This window comes from Pollicipes pollicipes, unplaced genomic scaffold (genome assembly GCF_011947565.3).
Source record: "Pollicipes pollicipes isolate AB1234 unplaced genomic scaffold, Ppol_2.1 Scaffold_6686;HRSCAF=7923_pilon_pilon_pilon, whole genome shotgun sequence".
NCBI lineage: Eukaryota > Metazoa > Arthropoda > Thecostraca > Pollicipedomorpha > Pollicipedidae > Pollicipes > Pollicipes pollicipes.
Window position 1 is genome coordinate 45,511,312 of NW_023596921.1, and position 24,554 is coordinate 45,535,865.

The 24,554-nt window shown below is 49.4% G+C and overlaps 1 protein-coding gene across 1 annotated transcript in view; it reads left to right on the top strand.

The window, feature by feature from the left end:
* The window catches only part of LOC119108423 (glycine receptor subunit alpha-4), a gene marked incomplete in the record, with an annotated part of 70,564 nt that overhangs the window by 37,027 nt on the left and 8,983 nt on the right, over positions 1-24,554 (top strand). Inside the window, 3 exon segments of the mRNA XM_037231993.1 lie at positions 1,097-1,228; positions 12,776-13,005; positions 13,496-13,666. Of these exon segments, the coding sequence (XP_037087888.1) occupies positions 1,097-1,228; positions 12,776-13,005; positions 13,496-13,666 (533 nt within the window).

Here is a 24,554-nt window from a genome sequence, read left to right on the forward strand (position 1 = left end):
CCCCGGCCTCGGCTCCGGCGGTCGGCCTGCCTCGCATACACACCCCGTTATCCGCTGATAATTCACGAGTCATTACACCGGCCACGGCCGGCCAGGGGCCCGCCAACCAGGCCCGACGCCATTGGACACAGAGAGGCAAGCGCCGGAGAGAGAGGAGAGAGAGAGAGAGAGGAGAGAGAGAGAGGAGAGAGGAGAGAGAGGAGAGAGAGCGAGAGAAGAGAGAGAGAGAGAGAGAGAGAGAGAGAGAGAGCGGAGAGAGAGGAGAGAGAGAGAAGAGAAGAGAGAGAGAGAGAGAGAGAGAGAGAGAGAGGAGAGAGAGAGAGAGAGAGAGAGAGAAGAGAGAGAGAGAGAGAGAGAGAGAGAGAGAGAGAGATAGAGAGGAGAGAGAGATATAGAGAGAGATAGAGGATAGAGAGAGATAAGACAGATAGAGAGCTAGAAGAGAGTATAGAGAAGAGAAGAGAGAGATAGAGAGAAAGAGAAAGAGGAGAGATATAGAGAGAGAGAGAAGAGAATAGATAGAGAGTAAAGAGAGAGAGAGAAGAGAAGAGAGAGAAGATAGAGAGAGAGAGAGAGAGAGAGAGAGAGAGGAGAGAGAGAGAGAGGTGAACAGCATGCACAGAGAGGCGGACACCGTACACAGATAGAGGCAGACACCGGACACCGATAAAGGCTGACACGGAGGGAGACAAACGACACAGAGAGACAGAAGAGATTATCAGTTGGAGTCAAAACTGTGGTTAGGTAGTCGCAAATATGAACTCGTCCTTAAAATACGAATACGGTGTTAATGTTTGTGCCAAATGCAGGCGGATTCCATATTGATGTCATAAAAACGCAGAGCAACTCTTTCATTTCAGAAGGTGTGCAGAACACTGCATGCATTCAGGTGCGGAGCTTCGTTGCTGTTTATTGGTGTTTTCGAGCGCGCCGACTGCAGTGGTCATTTGGCGCCCATTTCGGGGCAGAACAACTTCTTTCAGACGACCGGGCTCTCATTTGCTTTAAATTCCGCCGGCCAGAGGCCCGATGTGCCCACAGTTAACCTAAAACTTCACGCCAGGAAACAAACCCGAATGTCTTTGTTTGTCCACAGTTTCCTACACCACGGACGACCTGGTATTTGTATGGGACCCGAAGGTGCCATTGGTCGTGGACCACATTGAGCTGCCTCAACTGGACCTGGTGAAGAATACTACAGGAGACTGCACCCAGCTGTACGCCACAGGTCAGACGCGTCCCACTCCCAAATGCACGGCAGAGACCAGCGGCCGCACCGTATTTCTGTCATATGCACGCCAAAGGTCAAGGTCCGTAGCCCCCACTGCTGTACGTCGCAGGTTAGTTGGAATGAAAGTGCCCCTCCCAGCTGCACCCCTCAAGGTCATGCGCTCAGAAGTGGAGCCTAGTAAAGTTGATGCCATTTTAACCGGATGCAAGTGTTTTCCATCGTTCAGTTGTTTTGCCCTGGAAATTGGGCCGAATATTTTGCAGAGATAACTTTGGGGCTTTCATCCTGGCTAAACAGAGCTACTTGTGAAGGCTTTAACTTCACCACCGGCAGAGTAAAGCCATTCGTTTGGTCAATTTTTGTCAAAGAATGTTGACGTGTCACGCAATGTCACGACATGACATGCCTCGTTTACCGATACATACCAACACATACCGACATACCTGGCTTAACAGGCATTGTTGCCGTTCATCGTAAGCTTCCTTTGATGTAGAGCAGACATTGGAATATATGGGAGCAAAGGTTGTTCTGCCAGCTTATATCATGCCTTCAGAATAGGCAAGGATGAGGCCGAGTGCGCAGAGTTTTGCCAAACTGAACCATAAACCCATTCCCTGGCATGTTAAACATAACAAGGCAGCGCTTTCTTAGTCGTCGCACATCTGCGGACCGCTGAACTTCGCTGGAACTACGACATTAGACAATCACGTCAACGTATCAGCTTGAATAGACAGCAATGTAGAGCAAAGTAAGCGTTAACTAAATGAAGAGAAGGCGGAGGAAAGCAAGAATAGCCCTGCTTGCCACAGCCCTCAGGCTTTTTGTACCAAAACCTTGATTTCAAGCAAGCAGTGCCCATGCGCAGAAAAAAACTACTAAACAGCAAGTATTATACAGACAATAAAGGTAAGCGGACCGTCGGACGGACAGCTCGGCAGACGAACATATCCACGCTCAGACAGGCCGGCAGACAGGCAACCTGGCAGGCAGACAGATCGACAGACGGAGGGACGGACTGGAGGACGAACGCACGGAGGGATGGAAGGACGGACAGAATGACGGACGGACCCCTCTCCTGCTCAACTCTTGCAGGAGAACGCGGACCCTTGGCACGATACTCAGGCAGGTGTGCTCTAGACATTGACCGATCTAGATTACGACTACTCAGACAAGTGTGTTCTAGACTTTGGCCGATCTAGAGTACGACACTCAGGCAAGTGTGCTCTAGACGTTGACTGCTCAAGAGTCGGACACTCAGACAAGTGTGCTCTAGACATTGGCCGACCTAGCAATTGGGACACTCAGACAAGTGTGCTCTAGACATTGCCGATTTAGAGCACGACACTCAGGCAAGTGTGTTCTAGACATCGGCCGATCTAGAGTACGACACTCAGACAGGTGTGCTCTAGACATTGGCTTATCAGTCGCCATGCCCTTTTCAACTCCGTCCTCAGGGGCCCACACACATACGTCTGCTGGCTTAGACCAACAACAAACAATGATATCATCAGTGCAATGCACAGAATCCTTACAACACTTATGACTCGCTGAATGTGAAGCCCAGCCCAATCTGGTGACGTCATCTCGGCGTGGTGCGTGACCAGATGGTGTGCCGAGATTGCGTGGCGCTCCGCCGCGCGCCGCGTGCCCTGCAGCGTGTCGGACTCGCCCCTCCGCCGCGCCGTCGCGCCACAACAGCCGCCGCCCGCCGTCAGCAGACAAGATGGCGCCGCCGGCCGACACTCGGATATATGGGCACTGTCTCCGCTCTGCTCCCAGCGCCGGTGAAAAATTCCAGCTCAGTCCAATTGGCTCCCGCTGATCGCGGGATGCCGCGACTTCTGACTGAAGACATACCGGCTGGCATGCGTCAGACGGGCCACGCGGCGGTGGCTGGTGGGCCGCGAGGGAGCACGAGCCGTCCGACCGAGCGCCAACGCCGGCCGGCCACCCTCGCCGGCCAGCGTCAGGCCTGACCGGCGCGCTCCCGTAAACGTGTTTACCGGCACGTGTTTGCGTGCACCTGTGGCCGCGGACGACGGAGAAATCCCGCCTGCGACGTCCTCCAGCCGCCGGAAGGCCGACGTCGGGCCGCACTCGCTCGAAAATACGACCCCATTTGCGGCCGCCGACTCTGAAAAGGTGAAGCCGACCCAGGAGAGGCGGCGAGGCATCCGCCAAAGGCCGCGAGCTGGCGCACCTCACCGGGAAGCAGCCGTCTGCCCTGTCTAGTGGTCTCGCTCACGGCTAGAACATTACACTTTTGGATGAACGACAAGACCAGTTGTTGAGGAGTTGTGTGACATAGTTTGTTTTACATCTCTGACTGAGCTATCAGATCAGGCATCACTTCCTCCATCACACAAACAATAGGAAGGTGAGTGTCCAAAGTCCAAACAAAAAGCTGAAAAAATAGATGTAAACCGTATCCGGATCCAGACGTTGCCCGTTACAGACCGTATCCAGATCCAGACGTTGCCAGTTACAAGACCGACAGGTCCTGACGGAATAGAAGACTGACCATCGCATCTATGCCATTGAACATTAGCGCCATGGTGAGCGGCTAGCTCTTCCTTTGTTGGCGCCTCCCCAGTCGGCCCTTTGCCCCGACCTTGTATTGCAGTACTATAGTTAATCCCTCCCCCCTCCCCCAGCAAGGTACAATTTATAGTTCCACTATGAAGTCCTCCCAAACAAAGCAGAACATCCGACATGCTGTTACATTTTTCGTTGCGTCTTTGGCCGTCACACCATGGACCAAAACGATATCATAACGAGTGTACTAGCAGGTGGTGCGCGCCTGTCATTGGGCCTGTATCACAGGCCAAAACTTTGCAACCTTACATCTGTGTAAACCGGAGCATGCCAAGGAATGGTAGCGATGTCATCTGAATCGGCATGGAACGCTGGACCTTTCTCCATAGCTACCTGAGATATATAGGTCTAATCTATAGGCTTAATCCCTTCGTAACCTCTGGTTGCTAGCGAAGTTTGTCCGCGATTCATCAGTGACAAGCAGTGTCTCTGGTGCGCAAACTATATTGCAGTGGCTGTATACAGCAGCTGGAGCAGTGGCTGGTGGTTAGCTTCGCCGCAGCACTCCAGCGGCCGGGCCGGGCGGGACACCACGCTAGCCGCGGCCCAGCTAGGTGTCGACGGCAGAGCGGTGTCTGGTGACGGCGCAGCCCGGCCTCGGCGCTGTCGGCGACCGCTGCGACCGGCGACACCTGGCAAACACGGGCCGCCATGGAGAGCTGGTATCCAGGGCCGTCACTCAGACAGCCGATCCGGCCCACTCGGGTTAATGGCCGGAGGCGCTGGCGCCCAGCCGAGGTGTAACGAGGCCGACAGGCGGCGGCGGCGGTGGCGCCGCGCCGGCGACGCATCCGGCGCGGACAATGCGCGCCATCATCATCAGCCGACTGCTGCGCTGAGCTTGCGACACCGGCCGCTAGCCGCCACGCACGTGCCGCGTGGGGACGCCAGGCGCTGTCCTTCGGGTGACTTCTCGGGCGGCGTGGAGTGTAGCCGCACGATCTGGCTTGATCGTCCGGCGGCGATTCAAGTCTGCTCGGTTCGAGCTCTCCTGACGCAGTTCAAGGCGACAATGAACATGAAAAAAGGAGCGAGCTCAATCAATGTAATTTGCCCCTGTCGCTGTACACTGCATCAGACGTCTAAATCCACGGACCATCAGGCAGCTTTTCAGTCTACCCAGTTCGGCTTGATTTTGCTCTGTATTCACTGCGTCCCGCCACGCGCTGATGTTGAGGGTGGAGATGGGAGGGGCTGGGCAGCTGCTCGCATATTCGGGCATCATTCCTGGAATTCTTTACCTCAGTAAACGGGCACCATCGGAAGGTTTTCATGAAATGGGTGTTTCCGATGAAAGTCTTCTCGGCGAAGGTATTCCCAGCGTAGAGCTTCCGGGCGTAGGTCTTTCGAGTATCGCTTTTCATAGCAGCAGGCCTTTCGAACGTAGGTCTTCCGATAGTACGTCTTGCTGGAATAGGTCTTCCGTGCGTGGGTGTTCCGACGGTGTAGGTCTCCTGACAGCAGGTCTTCCGAGCGTAGGTGTTCCATGCATCAAGTCCTGCGGGGAAATCTGTCTTCGGCAGGGCTGATCCCCCGAGCGAAAGGTATTCCACTGCACCGGGTCCTGCGGAAAATTTGTCTTCGGCGGGCCGATCCCGGCTGAAGGGATTCAAGCGCGTGCGAGGCAGATGGTGTGCAAGTAAGGGTAGCAAGGTCGCCGTTGGAGATTTGAGCCTCTCAAGAGGAGCTGCGTTCTTGGCACCCGAAAAATCCAAACATCCTGCGGAGATTTGAGCCTGCGCTCACCTGATTAGCCAAGATCCTAGAGCCACTCAGCTGGAGAAGCGCCTGCATTGAATGGAGCTGGTTCACACTGCATTTTATACGGAGAAACAATTTCGGCTGCGTTACATCAGCCATTAAAGGAAATGTTCCATATTTGAAGATATTGATGCAAGCATCAGATGTTATCAAATAGGCTCACAAAATATTGGCACGCCTGTAAGTAGAAAAGCCTGCTCTAGACAACACCATTTCCTTATTCAGTGAAAATGCTCCTCTACGCGTCACCATTTGATCGCATCGTCATGTCTTGCACAGCATTGGTTGAGAGCCCACTGACGGTCGTTACATCTGGAAAGCCTGCATACGAACGTCAGATATGACCGACTCGACAATTGTAATTTTACTGGCCTTGATCGCCGCACGGCCAATAACATGACAGGATTTGAATGACGTTATTATGGCGTCACAAATGCCTGACTGACCTCGAAATAGTCTGCACGAAATAGTCTGCCCATCTCCGCGGGCTTGGTATTCAGAATCTACATGGGTTTAAGTTTTAATAAGGGCAGGTCTGTAAACCACACCGAATGATCATCAAGATAGATATTTCAGCTCAAAACCCCATTCCAATGTAGAGTACTCATTTTGTCCTCTATGCTGTGGTGTCCTGCGTGAATCCCACATTAAATGCAAGTATGACGATGGTGCTGCATAGTTGAAGATGAAGATCAAAGCCTGGTCCTTTATATGGTTGAAAGTCTCTACGCGTCAGAAGCGTTTGTAATTTTGCTTTTGACGTCGCCTGATCCGCCAAGTCATGAGCCCTGGCTGACGGAGCGAGATGCCGACCATCGCCTGACTGACTCCATTAAGACTGTCAGGCCTAAGCTGTCTGCAAGAGCCACATTATCATTGCTGATCGCTCCTTCACCTGCCCTCCCTCGTGCGAGCCTCCATGTCGGAAACTATGATTCATGAACACGCGCGCCGCCGTACGCACCCTGGGCTCGTCCGTCATCAGCAATCAACTTACGCTACGCTGCGTCTATCCCTGGGTCATCCATCAGTCTCACGTTACAGCTTCGGTCGTGCTGCAGATATTCCGTTGTAAGGCTGTTCTGCGGGCAGATTGCCGCCCCTCTCCACGACCCGCGCACTGGTCAGGCGCGGGCTTTTTTCGCGCTCGCGCGCCCGCTCGTGGCGCCCATAGGGCCCACTCGGCGCGGCGCCGGCGTGATCAGACGCGCCCCTAATGGCGTGGAACGGACTACCTGACGACCAGCCCGTCAGCGTCCGGACGCCGACACAACAAGGCGGGCTGGAGGGAGGGGGAGGAGAGACTGCAGCCTGCGCCAGCCGACGGGTCGTATTTCTCCCAGAGAGGGAAATAAACCGAGCCAGCGGTCTGGCACCTTCGGTGGCCGCCTCCGCCGCGGGTTCGACTATTTATCACTGATATAGAGACGTAAGGTGTCGGAAAAATCCCGCCCAGATTGTTAGTCTCCGGCCGGCAGGAGCGGCAAAGTGGTGCTGCAGCAGCTGCAGGGAAAACGGCGGCCAAATCATTAAGCTCTAATGAAACCGGCCGTCTTGGGCGGCGCGGGCTTCTGGACAATCTGTTTCTGTCGGCCGCGGGCAGCCAGCTCTCCGGTATCATCACAATGCAATTGCCTCAGGACGCCGAAACGCGATGACTTTATGGGTCGTGTGGCGATAGAGCCGTCGAATTGCCAACGGTTGGGAGCAATGCCGTTAGCACTTCGACAGCAGCTGCCATGCCTCACTGATAGAGACAGCGCCGGCTCGACCACCGATCAACTGCAAAGTTCAGCGACTCGATGGCGCCGCAGCTGCATTTGGGAACCTTATGGGCTTGGCCTATGTCCTGGCCGACGCTCTGTATTCGTTGGTCCGGTGGCTTGCCCTGTTTCCTGGCCGATGTTCTGTATTCGTCTATTGGCTTGCCTTGCGTCCCGGCCGACGTTCTGTATTCGCCGGTTTGTTCCTGTTCGTTGGGTTGCGCGCCTCGTAGGGAGATTCGACAGCAGCCATCCGCAGGCCGCGAACGGTCTTGAGGCAGCCAAAATCCCTGCTAGCGATTTCGTGCGCTCGTTGGTTCTGCCTTCATTATCGCTATTGCCCCGCCCAAAGCCTCGAGGTCTGGATTCCGCAAGCACGCGGTAGAACTTCCACATGCGTATTTCCACTTCCTTCTTGTATGGCGGTGAAACGGTTCAGCAGAATCGCACCGACTCTTACCTGGTACGGGCTGGATGCTCACAATCGGCACGTGGCTAGCTCCGCCCCGTCAAAAGCTGAATTCGATTCGCAAGGTTCATATCACCATTTTCACTCGGCGTCAGTCTGTCCATGTAGGGCTCGGCTCATTGATCATAGTAAATAGGAAATGCATGCCGAACATATTTTGACTATTTGTAAGAACGTTTCTCGGGTGTGATCCACTTTTTCGGTGTCGATGACTTCTTCACGCAAAATGAACGTACTTTTTAAGCGTTAGTAAAGAAAAAAGCACGACAAAGTGGAACTTTCATTAGAAATCACCATGCAGGTGCGAAAAGATGCGCAATTGCGATTGTAAATTTGTATCGTCACGACAATTGAATAATAGTTTATATATAAGCTATTTGTTTACTATATTAAGCTATATATATATATATATATATATATATAAGCTGTAATAAAGATGAGCAGTAGACCTACACAAGTAACGCAATATAAAAGGTGGGATTCTTTAAAAGCATATCCAGCAGCACCACGTTCCTGACTCCCTTGATTCGAGAAATTTCGTCATTTCATGTGATTACGATACTGGGAAACTGTCGATCGTATGACATGCACTCATGATGCCGAATATCGTAAAACGGACCTCAATCAGTTGGGTGTGTGCGTGTTGTATTGCATCATCAGTTAGCCGTGCACCTCAGTGCTTAGATTCGGTCCCGGTCGCGCACAGGCTGGAAATCAGGGGCATCTTACGTTTGATGTTTTGACTGCACAGGTAACAAAATACTGTCGATGACCCCAGTCATCTAACTCTCCACGCATACAGAACATGGGCTTTATTGGTAGACGGACGCTATCACAAGCAGCACATAAAACAAGCATTGATGCAACGGGCGAGGCTTTTGACCAGTGTCCAGTGATCCTCGTGTTGGTGACCACCAGTGTTGTGACACTTGCTCGAGTGCTACGTCATGTCATACAGATAGAATTAGCATATAGATATACACACACACACATATATATATATATATATATATATACGGATTGAGGTGCTCATATAATCTTTGAGCAATTGAAGGCCACAGAGACACAAAGTCAGTTGTCAGTTGGGTTCAAAACTGGTGTGGAGTTGGTTGTAGACACGTGCTTTTCCATTCGGTGTTCAGATATGCTGTTCGCTGTCCTGAATGCGGATGCCCAAACGTACTGGCTTCTGCCAAATTCGGATATTTTAGTAGGCCGCGTCTAATTTCTTGCCTTTCCATTCTGTAAACAGCTGGCGGTGTATCTGTGGTGTTTGAATTTACATTTCATATAATTGTATGATGATAACGTGATTCCTGAAGACGCATGCGACAATACCGCTAACGTGTTTCCCTGCGGAGGTGCGGCTGTTTAACATGCTCGTTTGTTGTTGCTGTTCAATTGTACATAATGTTTAACACTGAGCCCACAACTCAGTTGTTTTGCATGTTTTACTCACAACGTAGCAAAAGGCGCGCGGCCTTGGTCGGACTAAACTATGCTGAGTTTGGTGATGAGAGCGTTGCGTCTGAGAACAAGATTACACTTGGCTGATGTCCGCCTCCGCCGACCTTCGGCTGCTACGGCGGAGCCCTGCGAACGACGTGATCTTTTTCGTCAAATTACCTTGCAACCCAGCACCTGATTGGTTGTTAGCAACATGGTGAGAAAGCATTTCGTTTCGGCTGGCGGTTTCTGGCAAAACTTAGATTAAATATCACAGAAATAAAGAAGCCCAGCCCAGGGTTTGACTACTCTGCATGGAGTATACGAGTCGTAAGAATCATCCATTCGGGCTCTGCGACTCACGTCATGAATTAGGAGGGCATATTTTCATCTTTATTACGCACCGAGTCCAGGAGCGGGGAATTGGCGGGAGGGGATTGGGGGAACGGTTGCCCCCCCCCCGCCAGTTTCAGAAAAGAATCAGTTATATGCCATTTCATAGAAAGAAATGATTTAAAACTGATTTTATCGAATAATTGAACTAATTTGCAAATTTGCCTGAGATATATATGAGATTCTGCCCGACTTGGTCCGTCGCGATGGCTTAGTTGGTTAGAGTATCTACCATCCGATCCACCCGCTAGAAACGGGGTGGGTTCGAGTCGCTTTAAATGCTTGCTATTTGCCCGCAACAGGTCTACGCAACAAGCCCTGTTAACCGTGAGTTCTGATCCCAAAAATCCATTCATTTAAAATCTTTGGATTTAATTTTAAAAAAAGGAAAAATGGAACAGGCCAAAGGCGATTTGTCCTCAGAAGTTCGTAGTTTTCTGTAGTTACATGATTTTAATCGTCAGGCAATGATCTCATTTTACAACGTATGTTGCCTAGCTCCAAAACCTTTGTTGTGAATTTTTAGGGTTTCGCATGATGTGTAAGACGCTACTTTAACCTTCTCCATCCCATTTGCTGAAGGGATATACTTATACTCAACATTTTGCGCCTCTCATTGGGTGTACACTTTCTCTTTCGCAACCAAATTTATTAAACGTGCCTGGGCACGTTAAAATGGGCAGGTTAAAAATGGGCACGTTCAAATCCATCAACCGATACAAGTATGTAAATGCAGGTACAGGCAATCGATACCAATGCTATGAGATGGCATGTGATTGCCTTTGGACGTAACGCGCGTCACGATCGTTTCTCTCGGACCGTCACGTAAATGAGGTGCCGGAGGGCCATAATCAATATTATGCACCATTCATCAGCTATTCATGTCCATCAACCATTTATTCATTCATCATTCAGAGCGTCCATTGTCGACAGTAAATACGCCGATGAGGAATTAAAATCCAGTAATGGACGCAAGCATATATGTACAGGTACAGGTATTCAATGGTCATATCATGAGGTCGCATAATATGATATTTTGGCGTAACGCCCGTCACGACATTCTCTCTTGTTCGTCACGTGATGTATGAGCTGCCGGAAATCATTAGTCGACAGCCAGACACCATTAGATCCCTTAGCACAGCACAACCTTCCTATTCCTTGCATAACAACACTGCCATTCATTGCCATGTCACACAAATGGGCCCCGTTCCATGGGCTGCCTTCGACGTCTGCAAAAAGCTCTTTCCAGGAGCCTGATCCTCATGGGTAAATGTTCGGGGCACAAGTGACAACAAACTGCTTGTTTTGCGCAAACTGGCTACCATTCATGTAAGAGTACTAGCCACTTTCATTTGTCGGACATATGCCGTTTAGAAAAATTTGCCGTTGGCAGAGCCACCATTTTTGTTATGGTTCTCTCCCACCAGTGATATACTGGCTTGTCACGGCGCCCATTTTCGGTCCACTGCGTCACAATGCTGGTATCCTAGTCATGCATTGCCTCCCTGCAAAACCCATGTAGAGTCTCGGAATTTGCGAATATACTTCAGTATCAGAACCGAATGAATCCACTCCCCCTCCCACTCCCATCTCTCACCTCGTAAAATTTTTTGCTCACAAATGCGTGCCATGTAATCCGTTTGTCTGGTTAGCACGTCTGGCACGCTATGTTGACTGCAAAACCTTTTCATCCTTTTTGTTTTTTAACACGCGCCCAGGGGCCGATTAGATGCTCTTTCCTCGGGTGGGGTTAATTTCGCCTCAGATGTCAGGAGCCAAGAGTGATATAGATACCAAACTCATCGTGCGTGTTAGCCTGTACTTGAAGTCACTAATGTCAAAGTTGAAGGTTAAAGGATCATGACCTTCGGCTCAAATGAGGTCAAACAAAGTCAAACTCCAGGATGGTCTCTTAAATACCCCCAGAACCTAGATACCTGTTCTAAGCAAGAGGTAACATGCTCATCAAGGTCAGTGGCCTTGTTCGACCTTTCGGAGTCCAAGGTGACCAAAATCACACAAGACTGCTTCGAGTTCCGTATTTAAATAAGCGTCAAAGATCACGCTAGGCGATATATTCCTGAAAACAAAATGCTGACCCGGGTCATTTTAAGTCAGTGACCTTTCCTGACCTTTCAAAAGTCCATGGGAGATGCATAATGCGGTTCCTGTTAACACTAAATTCAAAGTAAACACCAGAAACCATCCCATACAACAAGCCCAGAGTAAGAAAGCAGGTTGGTTATGACCTGGCTCGGACCTTTATACCTATCTATATGTCAATTAAATTTGTGCATTCAATTGTTGTGTTGCCTAAGGAAGTATCTCAGATATGTATGGTTTCGTCTAACACACCGTTGCTGGATCAGATTGAACGATGTCCTACAAATTGACTTAGATGATGATGATGGTAATGACTAAATACATGGCCTGAGTTTGACTTACGGTAGGTCAGGGAACTTTTAGGGTACTTCTCAGTTTTTTAGGCCAAACCATCTGCTATTCAATTGTCTACAGCTATGTAAAATCTGGCGCGGCGTCGCCGCGCCGTTCAGAATCATTTCGGACGAACCTTTTCCCCGCACCCAACGCGTGTTAAGCTCTATAACTTAGTATTTTTCGTTACTTACTGAATAACATTTACCTCAACCGCTGTGCCCGTGGTTCCCAAGGATGTTCGGGGTAACTTTTTAAGTTTTTCACAATGCTTCTCACCGCAAAAGCGTCCAATTTTTCGTAGCTATTCGGCTAAATGCACATGCACTCACACAACATAGCGTGCTGCGTAAGCTTCGCCAGATTTTACCTCGACAGGTAACATTACAATTAGTTAGAGACTGGTGGTGTTTCGAGCAATTGCGAAAAAAACAAGTTGCACATTGAAATCTCAATGCCAGGAACAAAAAAATGAGGTTTTGCCACCACTCTCCCTTTCATAGTGTCCACGAATGCTACCCCGGAGCCGTATTAATACGCTGCTGCCTCAGTTGGTACCGTGCTTTCGTCTCTTGTAATGGCAAATAACGTCAGCGGCTTAAGTTGTTCGTTAATTTGTTGATTGAATACCACCGTTGTATTATGATTCCCGCCCTTTAAGCGAGACTCTTCTCATGGCAGGAAACTTCACGTGCGTGGAGGTGGTGTTCACCTTCAAGCGTCGACTCGGCTACTACCTCTTCCACACGTACATCCCCACCTGCCTGATCGTCATCATGTCGTGGATCTCGTTCTGGGTGCGGCCAGAGGCCGTGCCGGCCAGGGTCACCCTGGGCGTCACCTCTCTGCTGACGCTCGCAACTCAGCACTCCAACTCACAAAAAGCCCTGCCGCCAGTTTCCTATATCAAGGTAAGAGGAATTTCTGTGATTCTTAATGTGGCCTCATGTGTAAGGTATGTCAGACATAACGATGTCTTGTGCATAGGATACTTAAGCCTAAAAATCTGTCACGTCGTTTGAAGCAAGGCGTAGCATAGCTGGAGGGAGGATGGAAGTGGAGGGTGAACCAACAAGCATCAGTATTTTGGTAATATGTTCTGTGATAGATTATCACGAATTATAACACAAGCCAGTCAACGTCGGCTTGCCGTTCGTTAGCTTCAGCTCGCGGGTTCACTTGAAGCAGTCTTGTTTGCCGTGTGTGCAGAACGTCAGCAGACCCAGCTGGATCTCCTACCGCGGCATGTGCAGACATCCGACGAAAGCCCATCATGCAGTAAAAGTGCTTTGCGTTGCGTAATCGCGTATCATTGAGCCGCAAAGCGAAGCAGCTTCGAGTTGTCCAGTCCGTGCAAGTAGCTTAATGATCACAACTAATTTTGTGATGTTTCCATCACAGGCAATCGACATCTTCATGTCATCCTGCATGGTGTTCGTGTTTCTTTCGCTGATGGAGTACGCCGTTGTCAATATCATACTCGGCGACTTCATCGACTCGGACGAGGGCATGTCCAAGAGCAACGCACGCACCTCCGTGTTCGTCCACCCCAACAAGCTGCTCTACAAAAATGTAAGTCGTGAACGCTCTCCAGCCATTCTCCATCCATCACAACATTGAGCGACAACCAGCTGCCTGCTCCTTCAACAGTATGTAGTACTGGTACGGTCCGTCTCGTTATTGTCTGATTCACACACATCCTTCTTGTTCTTGTTCTTCCAAAAATATTTTCATGTACCCCGCAGGTTTCTCAGTTTCACAAGTTTCTCCCACAGCTTTGTCCTCATATGTGAGCAAACTGGCACGCTGGCAAACTGGCTCTCTTAATCCGCGCCCTGATTCGCCATTTTTTGCTGTTCTAGCTCTGTTAGTTTATTAGTTCAAATGGGTTAAAAACGTTTCCATCCCACCCGAGTGCGTTGTGTTTAACCGGCCACTCGGGCGCGTGCTAATCGAAAAGTAAACGAAAACAATGCCTGCGATGTTTTCTTGAGAGTTACGCCAAAACAGAGCAGCGTTCCCTTGTCCGCCAGTACATGTGCCTGTCCCCTGGAGCACCAACTTTCCTCAGTGACAGAGATGTAGAGCTCCCTATTCAGCTGTGGGGGGGGGGGGGGGGGGAGCAGCCCCAATTGGGTTCCCCCACATTTGAGAGAAAAGTAGGCCAGATCCGGGAGAAACCCGTACATCGGTGAATTTCACGGGTAGCTTTCATATTTTTTTTCACAGTTCAGCTCACCTCCCCCGCCTGATCTCAATTTGCGAAACCGCGCCCTTGCTCTTGGGTCCAATTAAGAGCTAAGCACTTTGAAATGATTATCAGCTGGTATATTAAAAGAGCTACTCCCAATTTGTAGGGGGGATAAATTCCTGCGAATGTAGAGGGGCCACTCGTGCAGAAAATCTGTTGCACAGCTACCAAATAAGGGACGTTTTCTTGCTGGCCTGCTAGATCCTCACAATAGCCAAACCGAAGCGACATACCTCGCTGCGGGTGCGGGACGGGGTGACAACGTAGTCGTAAGGGTTATTGAAGTCAGCTCGAAGATAAAAAACAACGAAACTGGGCGAGGTGAGCGAATTGTACACTCAAACGTAAAGCACTTTCAAATGAGCGGCTCTGGTCCGAATACCTCAACGGGATTCCCCTAAGCGAAGTACTTGGAGTTTGACATCAAAGGCGTACACAGAGCGCGTACGGTGAAAGGCCTACGGTAATACGCTGTGCGCAACACTATAACGGCATTGCGCTCAGATAAGTGGGGACGTTACGGTCAGAAGAACACAGGGGTGTTATATGTGGAGCGAAGACGACGATATTAACCAGTGCTGGGTGAAAAGAGGAGACAGGGTGAGGGGGGGGGGGGAAGGACAGAGCATGCAAAAACCGAGCCCCATACTGTAATTGGGCAAAACTTGAAAATTTTTTATCGAACTTGTTGACGAGTGTTTTTTCTGTTGAATTTCTTATTTTGCTGTGCTAAGCTGTGCTACCATCCTTTTCCGCCCTGTCCTATCATGCCATCTGCAGCCCTTTCCTGACTTATTTTGTCTCCTGTTCTGCTATGTTGTCTCCGGCCCTCTGCTTTTATCTTCCCCTGCATCCTGCTCTACCTTGTTCTTCCTCATCTTGCTCCGGTTGTCAACTTGCCTGGTCCTGTCCTATTGCCTCCGTCGTCCATCTCCTGTGTTCTGGCTGTAATGTCATGTCAAGCGATAGGGGTTCTCAAATCTCTATGGAGATTGCTCTACAATCTCTATGGAGATTGGAGAACATTCACATATTCGAAGTTTTCCAATCTCTATGGAAATTGGAGAACAATGAACGTAAGTTTAGCTCTGTTTCATGTGTACTGCATGTCAATGTCTGTGATTTTATCCCTCCCCTATTTTCCCAGTAGAATGCGTGTTTTTCAACTCTTCCATTAACAAATACCACTTTCGGTCAGACTGTCTCCTCTAGACATCAGTTTCACCCCCCCCCCCCCCTAAACTGCTTGGTACTCAGCGATCTCCAAGACGTGATTACGCCTTTGTTCAAGAAAGCCCCCCCCCAAGAAAATCGAAGTACTTTAGCTTAATCCTGTTGCTCAAAATCAGTTAACTTTGATTATTTTGCGGCTCCCGACCCGTTTTTGTCTTATTCCGTTGTGTTGATAGGTCGATACAGTGTGTATAAATCCGAAAATTTGGATGAAAATCCACACCCTACCACGTTGTGATTAACCGCACTTTAGTTTTCATCCTCCCTTCAGGGCTTCCATTGGATTCTTAGGCTGCATGACATTTAATAATTTACTTGCAGAGGGCAGACATCAGAGCACAAGCAACAAACGTGACAACGATGAAAACCCCAACTTGCTGAAAACCCCAACAAGCTGTATGTGTCTTCAGGGCTTAGTGATTGTAACTGCTCCCAAAATGATGTTTCCACATAGCCGACAGAGTAACGGAAATATCGGGGTCTCCCCAAAAAGGAGGAGCAGGTGCCGTCGAAAAGCGATCACTGGACCCAACTTGGGTTTTTTTATTTTCAAAACATGAATTGCGCCTTGCATTACTGCTGTTGATAAGTTTTATGTCTTATCCTCACATTCTAGGCGATTTTTTCACCGTTGTGAAATAGTTCGGAAGTGTAATATTGTTCCATGGTGCTAAAATATGTGTCATCGCTTTAACCAGGCTTGTTGCAAATACACGGTCGATCTCAGCTATTTATGTTGCGAACTTTCGTCTTCCAGGTTTTAAACAATGATGAAAATGATTGCTTTGGTATTTAAAGCTACTCAAGTGGTAGTTTATGTGTAATTTCTTTTCTTTCTCAGGCATACCTTGCAAGATCTCTGGAAAAGTTAACACGCTTTCTCGAAGTGATGTCGATGCCCACTTAAATTTGGTAGCATCTTTGCTATTAGTTATGGCCTGGGAATCCGATTTGAAAGTGCAACATATACGCACAATATTTTAATTCAAAACTTTTTGTTTCCGCTTAGTCAACAATTATTTGTTTACCCTTGCGATTGAGCATCGCTTGATTACAGCGTCTCTAATTTTGCATCTAAATCTGCCAATGCCGAAAGGCTTCTGCTGTGCTCAAAAGCTTCGTCGTCGAAAAGTTTAGGCTCGTGTCTGCGTTTCACCTATAGTATTCTTGACCCATTGTCTGATGCGTGAGTGGCAGCGCGTGGAGGTGGCACCTAGACAGGTCCCCATCGGGCGCTTACGTTGCTGTGCTTCTCGTCGCAACTGACATATCTGTGAATGTGAAATTGAGGGCTTGCGGTGGAAGCCAGAAAGGCTTATAATGCCGTAGCTAAATATATTTTGTTGTATGTGTGTGTTCATGCAAAACGGAGGACAACCTTTCATTAGATGTTGATAACCACTGTGAACATGGGTAACGCCTTTGACATCGCCGTGTGTGGTCTCAGGCATGGGCGTAACCGCGTTTCTGCAATGTGCGGGGTGGGGGAATTAGGACTGGAAAGGTCAATTGGAATCTGAGGTGTCACAGCCTGGCAAATTAATTTCAGCAGTTTCATTACAGAAATTTCAGCGGAAAAATAAATGCGTGCATTATTCACCAAGCAAGCAAACTTCTATTTCGTGAAATTGGGGGAAATATCCCTCCCTCCCCCCAGTGGTTGCATTCATGGCCCTGGGCGTGTTTATCAATTTGCATCTTGATTTGTTCTATATTTGGCACTCGGACAAATATGGGATGGACAATTTATTCTGGCATACCTTCTTGTAAATAAATGCACCCAGGTTATCAAACCTAAATTTGATTGAATTTCCAAGTCATTCTGTCTATTTAATGCACAAACTTTGGGTTAAAATGCCAAGCCGTTTTAGGGCGATCTAAGCCTCATACGCAAACCCTCGCCCTCATGCAGCGGGAAGGGCTTGTGAGCTCTCTAAGCTTTTCTTGAATTGCCTCTCCGGTCTGTACAATCGCACCTAAATTCTCAATAGCCTCTGGGGCAACTGTTGCGTGCATTTTGACTCCATATACGTATCTGTAGCTTGTCTTGCTTCTGAGAAGCGATAGTTCGTTATGAATACTGCACGGCGATCCAGTCCCTGAGCGGGCGGCGGGCGGCGACAGACGATTCCGCGAAATTGTGCGGCGACCGGCGCTGTCACATCAACGGAGCCCGACATCGGAAGCGTTTACTCAGAACATTTAATATTGCATACCACTGTACTCAGAATTAGACAATGAATTCGTCTGTTGAAGTTTTGTGTCGCCACAAGTGTTGTCCTGTCGATATGAACATGTAAAACCGAGAAAGTTTTAGCTCAGGAAACGTTTGTGTTTGGCCTGGCTTTCCGGGGCCGATCTAGCAACACTCAGCTTGTCAATCGCGAGATCTTGTACAGAGCAATCCACTGTAGTTTTTATACATGGCTCTATCATTTTTTAGTCTGACATCTGTCGAGGCTCGGAGCAAGTTATTATCTGGCTTTCAGTTTTGCCCATAATGTATCGCCGTTCGCCAAGCAATAACCGAGATACCCCAGGGGTCCCCCGCAGTCCCACCAACGCGCTGAACCAGACCAGATGTTGATAGATCGCTGACTTCCGACAATATCCCGCTGACACTGGCCCACGTAGTGTCTCTACATCATTTCTTCATCGTTGATAGTGAAGGGCCTCCCAAAAATAAACAGTAGTTTAATTGCATTGGAGATTGTGGCATGTTTCCGATTCATTTGGTACCGCCTATTTTCCTGATTTTGCCGGGAAGTAATAATTTGGCAGCTTGGGTCCCAACACGGGCCCAATGAGGGATGAGTGCCACATTGCGGTGCATCCGTTGTGAAAGTGTTTTGGCAAAGATAACAGGCAAAAGTCGACATGTGCCATGAGTTCAGAATTTGCTGGGGGTTGAGAAGCGCCCACCGGACACATCTTGCTCGTTCTGCGTATCTTGAATGAGAGATTTGTCGGTAGGCATAGTTCTCTTCAATTTATGCGATGCTGTGAAAAGTTGGCGTCTTTAACGTCTGCTGAGTTGCGATCATGCCAACATGACTTTGTCGGTGTATGATGTACTCTTTCCAGCTAGGCGGAGATAAGTTTAGTTCACTTGGCACCTGATATGCACTTTTTACACATCCAAAAAACACAAACACTGCTTGCGATCACGAGTAACTATTACACTATGAACTTGTGGTCTTCAGAAGACAGTGCATGGCGAGGAATCCTGAAGTTAGGAAATACTTGCACACGGGCTGGATGCCAGGGCAGCAGAAGATGATTGAGGCCTGAAAGAAAGGAGGAAGGGGAGGACCATTAGTAAACAGTCATATTTGGTGCGCTTCGCGTCATTCTTGTGGTTTTAAGCATGTCGGCAATGATATACCTTTTTCAACTCCTTGCTAATCCTCCCCGTGTATATCACCACCTCTCCATCCAGACAAGAAGCAATTGTCAGGACTCTTTCTCGATAGTACCTACGGCTATCACGCATGCCACTTCTGTTTTTAGTGCATCTTTATTATGCGTGCCAGTTCTGTTTTTACAGTAACAGTTGCCTGAGAGACCGTATGTAAACTTGTGCTGTTGGGCAGCTTTACAGCACATTTTTGAGAAGGATGGGTTTTTGTATTTTTAGGAATGTATACCCTGCATGGGTTTACACAGAGATGAACCGTTTTTGAGAACATTCCCCGCGGCTCACAGTGGCGTCCTTTAAGATTTGAAACCCGCCTCTTTTCGAGCTAGAGGCAAGCGAACTTGTGCAGCCTATTTCGCGCCAATTTGAAGGTCACCCAGACATGTACGCCGTCAAAGACACCTCATACGAGTTCCCCACCTCAATGGTCATGTTGTGTTCAAGGTAAAGAACATCATTGCCTAAGGAATATTAGTGTCTGGAGTACGTCTGCACGAATCGTCGCACCGGCAGACAACTTGACGAACAGATTGGCCAGCATCCTGTGTCAAGTCACTGATGGCATGTCTCGATCACGGACTAAGTTCTGTGACACATAGCGCAGGCCTTTGGACAGCTCTACTAGTCATGACGGTCATGAAGCTGAGCATTGAATAACTTAAAAGGAATGATCCACATTGAATATATTGAGGAAAGCAAATGCTGGATCTCTTCCTTTTATGACCGGAGTTTTTTTTTTGCTTCATTGCAACAATTCTACAAAGCATTGACTTAAGAGTTGATTGCTAATCTCATTGATGGGAGGGTCATTGATTTGGCGGTGGATACTGTTTTTCACCTAACACGCCTGTGAAATACCTAAAAATAGCCTGGCTGTCATCTTAATGCAAGAGGCGTCATTGACATTGAGAAGGCTTTTAGATGTTTTAGGCTTAACTTGGCTCAATCTGCTGCCTACTGAAGGTAGAAGGGTTTTTCGGAAGTAATTGAGCTCATTGTGACTACCTCTGTGCTCACGATTATTATGTCCGTTTTGATAGTTCGCTTGGTCCCCCGCCCCCCCCCCCCCCCCCCGACGCCTCAGTTGGTTACAAAATAGTACTTCCGATCCACCCACCCGTGGCGGGATGGGTTCGAATCGCTTCAGGCGCTCGTCATTGCCTTTGACAGGGATGGCTTGTGGCCGGTATCAGGGGTCGCGCTGAAGGTCAGGTGACGTCCCACTGCTAGACGAGTTGTATCGAGCTTTGACACGCGATAAACTTTGGTCACCGACTTTTGCAGCTGGCCTGGAATTTCACGACCAGAGGGTGGGGTTTAGGGCGCACACCACATTCACTTCTTAGCTGGGGCCCTGATCCCAGAAATCCATGCATTCAAAAGATTCGGACCACAGAAAAGTGCACTGTGACCGACGTAGAAGTATGTCAGTGTGGTGGGTTTACTGAAGTGTTCAGCGTCAGTGAAGTGTGCTCACTGAAGTATTCACTTCAGTGTAGTGGGTCCAATGGGGTGTTCATGTCAGTGCAGGTGGGTCAACTGAAGCGTTCACGTCAGTGCAGTCGGTCCAAAGCACTCACATCAGTGCAATGGGTCCACTGGAGGGCTCATGTCAGTGCAGCGGATCCAAAGCGTTCATGTCAGCGCAGTGGGTCCACTGGGGCGTTCATGTCAGCGCAGTGGGTCCACTGGAGCGTTCATGTCAGTGCAGTGGGTCCACTGGGGCGTTCATGTCAGTGCAGTGGGTCCAAAGCGTTCATGTCAGTGCAGTGGGTCCAAAGCGTTCATGTCAGTGCAGTGGGTCCACCGGAGCGTTCATGTCAGCGCAGTGGGTCCACTGGAGCGTTCATGTCAGCGCAGTGGGTCCACCGGAGCGTTCATGTCAGTGCAGTGGGTCCACGGGAGCGTTCATGTCAGCGCAGTGGGTCCACCGGAGCGTTCATGTCAGTGCAGTGGGTCCACCGGAGCGTTCATGTCAGTGCAGTGGGTCCACTGGAGCGTCCATGTCGGTGCAGTGGGTCCACGGGAGCGTTCATGTCAGTGCAGTGGGTCCACCGGAGCGTTCATGTCAGTGCAGTGGGTCCACGGGAGCGTTCATGTCAGTGCAGTGGGTCCATGGGGCGTTCATGTCAGTGCAGTGGTACTGGAGCGTTCATGTCAGTGCAGTGGGTCCACTGGAGCGTTCATGTCAGTGCAGTGGGTCCACTGGAGCGTTCATGTCAGTGCAGTGGGTCCACTGGAGCGTTCATGTCAGCGCAGTGGGTCCACTGGAGCGTTCATGTCAGTGCAGGGATCCACTGGAGCGTTCATGTCAGTGCAGTGGGTCCACTGGAGCGTTCAGTCAGGCAGTGGGTCCACTGGACGTTCATGTCAGTGCAGTGGGTTCCACTGGAGCGTTCATGTCAGTGCATGGGTCCATGGAGGCTCATGTCAGTGCGCAGGATCCAAAGCGTTCATGTCAGCGCAGTGGGTCCATGGGGCGTTCATGTCAGTGCAGTGGGTCCAAGGTTCATGTCAGCGCAGTGGGTCCACTGGAGGCATGTCCTGGAAGCGCAGTGCGGTGCCATGGGGCGTTCATGTCAGTGCAGTGGGTCCACTGGAGCGTTCATGTCAGCGCAGTGGGTCCACTGGAGCGTTCATGTCAGTGCAGTGGGTCCACCGGAGCGTTCATGTCAGTGCAGTGGGTCCACCGGAGCGTTCATGTCAGCGCAGTGGGTCCACCGGAGCGTTCATGTCAGTGCAGTGGATCCACTGGAGCGTTCATGTCAGTGCAGTGGGTCCACTGGAGCGTTCATGTCAGCGCAGTGGGTCCACCGGAGCGTTCATGTCAGTGCAGTGGATCCACTGGAGCGTTCATGTCAGTGCAGTGGGTCCACTGGAGCGTTCATGTCAGTGCAGTGGATCCACTGGAGCGTTCATGTCAGTGCAGTGGATCCACTGGAGCGTTTATGTCAGTGCAGTGGGTCCACTGGGCGTTCATGTCAGTGCAGTGGATCCACTGGAGCGTTTATGTCAGTGCAGTGGGTCCACTGGGGCGTTCATGTCAGTGCAGCGGGTCCACTGGGCGTTCATGTCAGTGCAGTGGGTCCACTGGAGCGTTCATGTCAGCGCAGTGGGTCCACTGGGGCGTTCATGTCAGTGCAGTGGGTCCACAGGCGTTCATGTCAGCGCAGTGGGTCCACTGGAGCGTTCATGTCAGCGCAGTGGGTCCACTGGAGCGTTCATGTCAGCGCAGTGGGTCACCGGAGCGTTCATGTCAGCGCAGTGGATCCAAAGCGTTCATGTCAGCGCAGTGGGTCCACCGGAGCGTTCATGTCAGTGCAGTGGATCCACTGGAGCGTTCATGTCAGTGCAGTGGGTCCACCGGAGCGTTCATGTCAGTGCAGTGGATCCACCGGAGCGTTCATGTCAGTGCAGTGGGTCCACCGGAGCGTTCATGTCAGTGCAGTGGGTCCAAGGCGGCCATTTCAGTGCGGTGTGTCCAAACCGCTCACGTAAATGTAGTCGGTCCACTTAAGTGTTTACGTCAGTGCAGTGCTTAACACAGAGCAGTGCAGAAATTGACTCTTCTAAGCCTTCATTGCGCAGCGCGTGTTTACCTCAACTATATTGAGTGCACTTAAAGAACTTAAAAATAAAAACACGCATAGAGAAGATTAAGAACAAGAGCAGCCTGGGTCGCCTGACGTAAAACGCATCCACCATAAATGCCTTCCCTCTGTGAGCTTGTTTGAAAAAAGCACGGCAATTCACTTGCATGAGTCATTGCTCGGGAGACCTCTGGAGAATGTATTGTGCCAGATGACGAAGAATATAACACCATGCTAGTTTTATGACTGTAAGTATTTATCAGTATGCCAAGTTTGAAATGCTGCCTGTTACATGGCCATTGTGTGCAGAATACCGTTCAAGTGTCTTGATGGCAAATGAAATGCCTTTTTATGGAGAGAGCTCATATTTCCTACATGATCCCTGAAGCAAGTCGGAGGGCTTCCCCAAGTCGTTTCTTCATCTTTCTCATGGCGATCGCAGGGTGGTATGGCAAAGCCAAGACCATACCACTTGATCCAGGTCAGTTAAGCCCTGCATGTAAATTGTCTGACACGTTTTTCGAATAAGGTATGTGGCGCTACATGCTGGCTTATATGCGTTGGCTCACTCCCTGAGGCGTGAAATGACGGGGCTGAATCCCTCACTGTTATCAAGTTGCTAACAAGACGCATTGCCTCGCACCCTTCATAGAGTGCCAGAGATACTGCGGGGGCCATATCAGCTTTCAGGGGCCGGGCGCAACCGGGATTCGAACCAAGCCTCAAAGGGAAGCGTAAGGTGCTAACCACTCGACCACTATGCCCCCACCAGACATGCTCCCAAATCACAGAAACGGGCTCCCGAAGGGGGTTATAGTTTGTTTTGTTGTTGTCTAATTAGTAAATTTTTATTTTGATGTATTTCTGAGATCAGCGGTCGCGCTTCCCACAATGCGATTGCGGCATTCCAGGCGAACGGCGGAATTTTGCAATGAACGTTTAACATGCGTTCCTCACTGGTCAGCACTGTCGTCCTGGCCTCTGACATCACCTGACTTTTAGCGTGGCTGCTGCCAGCGGCCGCACGCCGTTGCCGCCAGGGGCAAACACTGGGAGCCTGACCTCATCCGAACCTACCCCGCTTCGAGTGAGTGAATCAGCAGGCAGGCTCTCTAATTAACAAACCTATCAGGACGGACTTAGTCTCTGATTCCGGATCTTTCAGGGCCTATGATTTCCGTTAATGAGTTTCGACGTCTCTTCTTGGATCCAGGATCAAGTTCCAAACTCTGCCAACAGATCTTCCGAGACCTAGCAGCTTTTACAGACTTTCCAAGGTCTATCCGAAATCCAGCACCTATTTGCAAAGTTTTGACCACGAATCTTTCAGGTTATAATGACACACAGTGATTTACCTATAGCATTTAAGATCGATTTCAAGCCAGTGCAGGGTTGAATAAGCTGTCTGTGCACATTATTTTTAATCAAGTTAGAAATATGAGATAAGCTAAAGATACGGAACAAGATTTCAGTGTTTTGGGTGCTTCATCTTGCAGAGTCAAAAAACTAATCCGTTAATCATGTTTGGAACAGAAATCCCGGGACTCGATCTGTGTCCTGGATCCTGGATGCTATCGGATGCAGATTCCATCTCGAAACTTCTGGATATAGGATCCGTTTTCAAATTTGTGCCAAGGATATATTAAGATCTTGGACATTCTGTGCTAATTTGTTTTTTTGGGGTCCAAGATATTGTCCATAATTGTGTTAAGGGATGCAGGTGGGATCTGGGATCTATCTGCAGAAATGAATCAAGCGTCTGATTGCAGCAAAAGATTGGTCCTAGATTCAGATCTGTGCTTAATTCACCTCCACGTGCTTCCAATTAATTATGTGATGCCAATCAGAGAGACTCTCAGAGACGTCATTCGAATAACTTCCTGATTTAGTGTGTTCAATTTTCTTTCTGATTCCGGCTGTAATAAACTAAAAAGAGACTGAATCAAAAGTCCAATTACCTTGATTGAA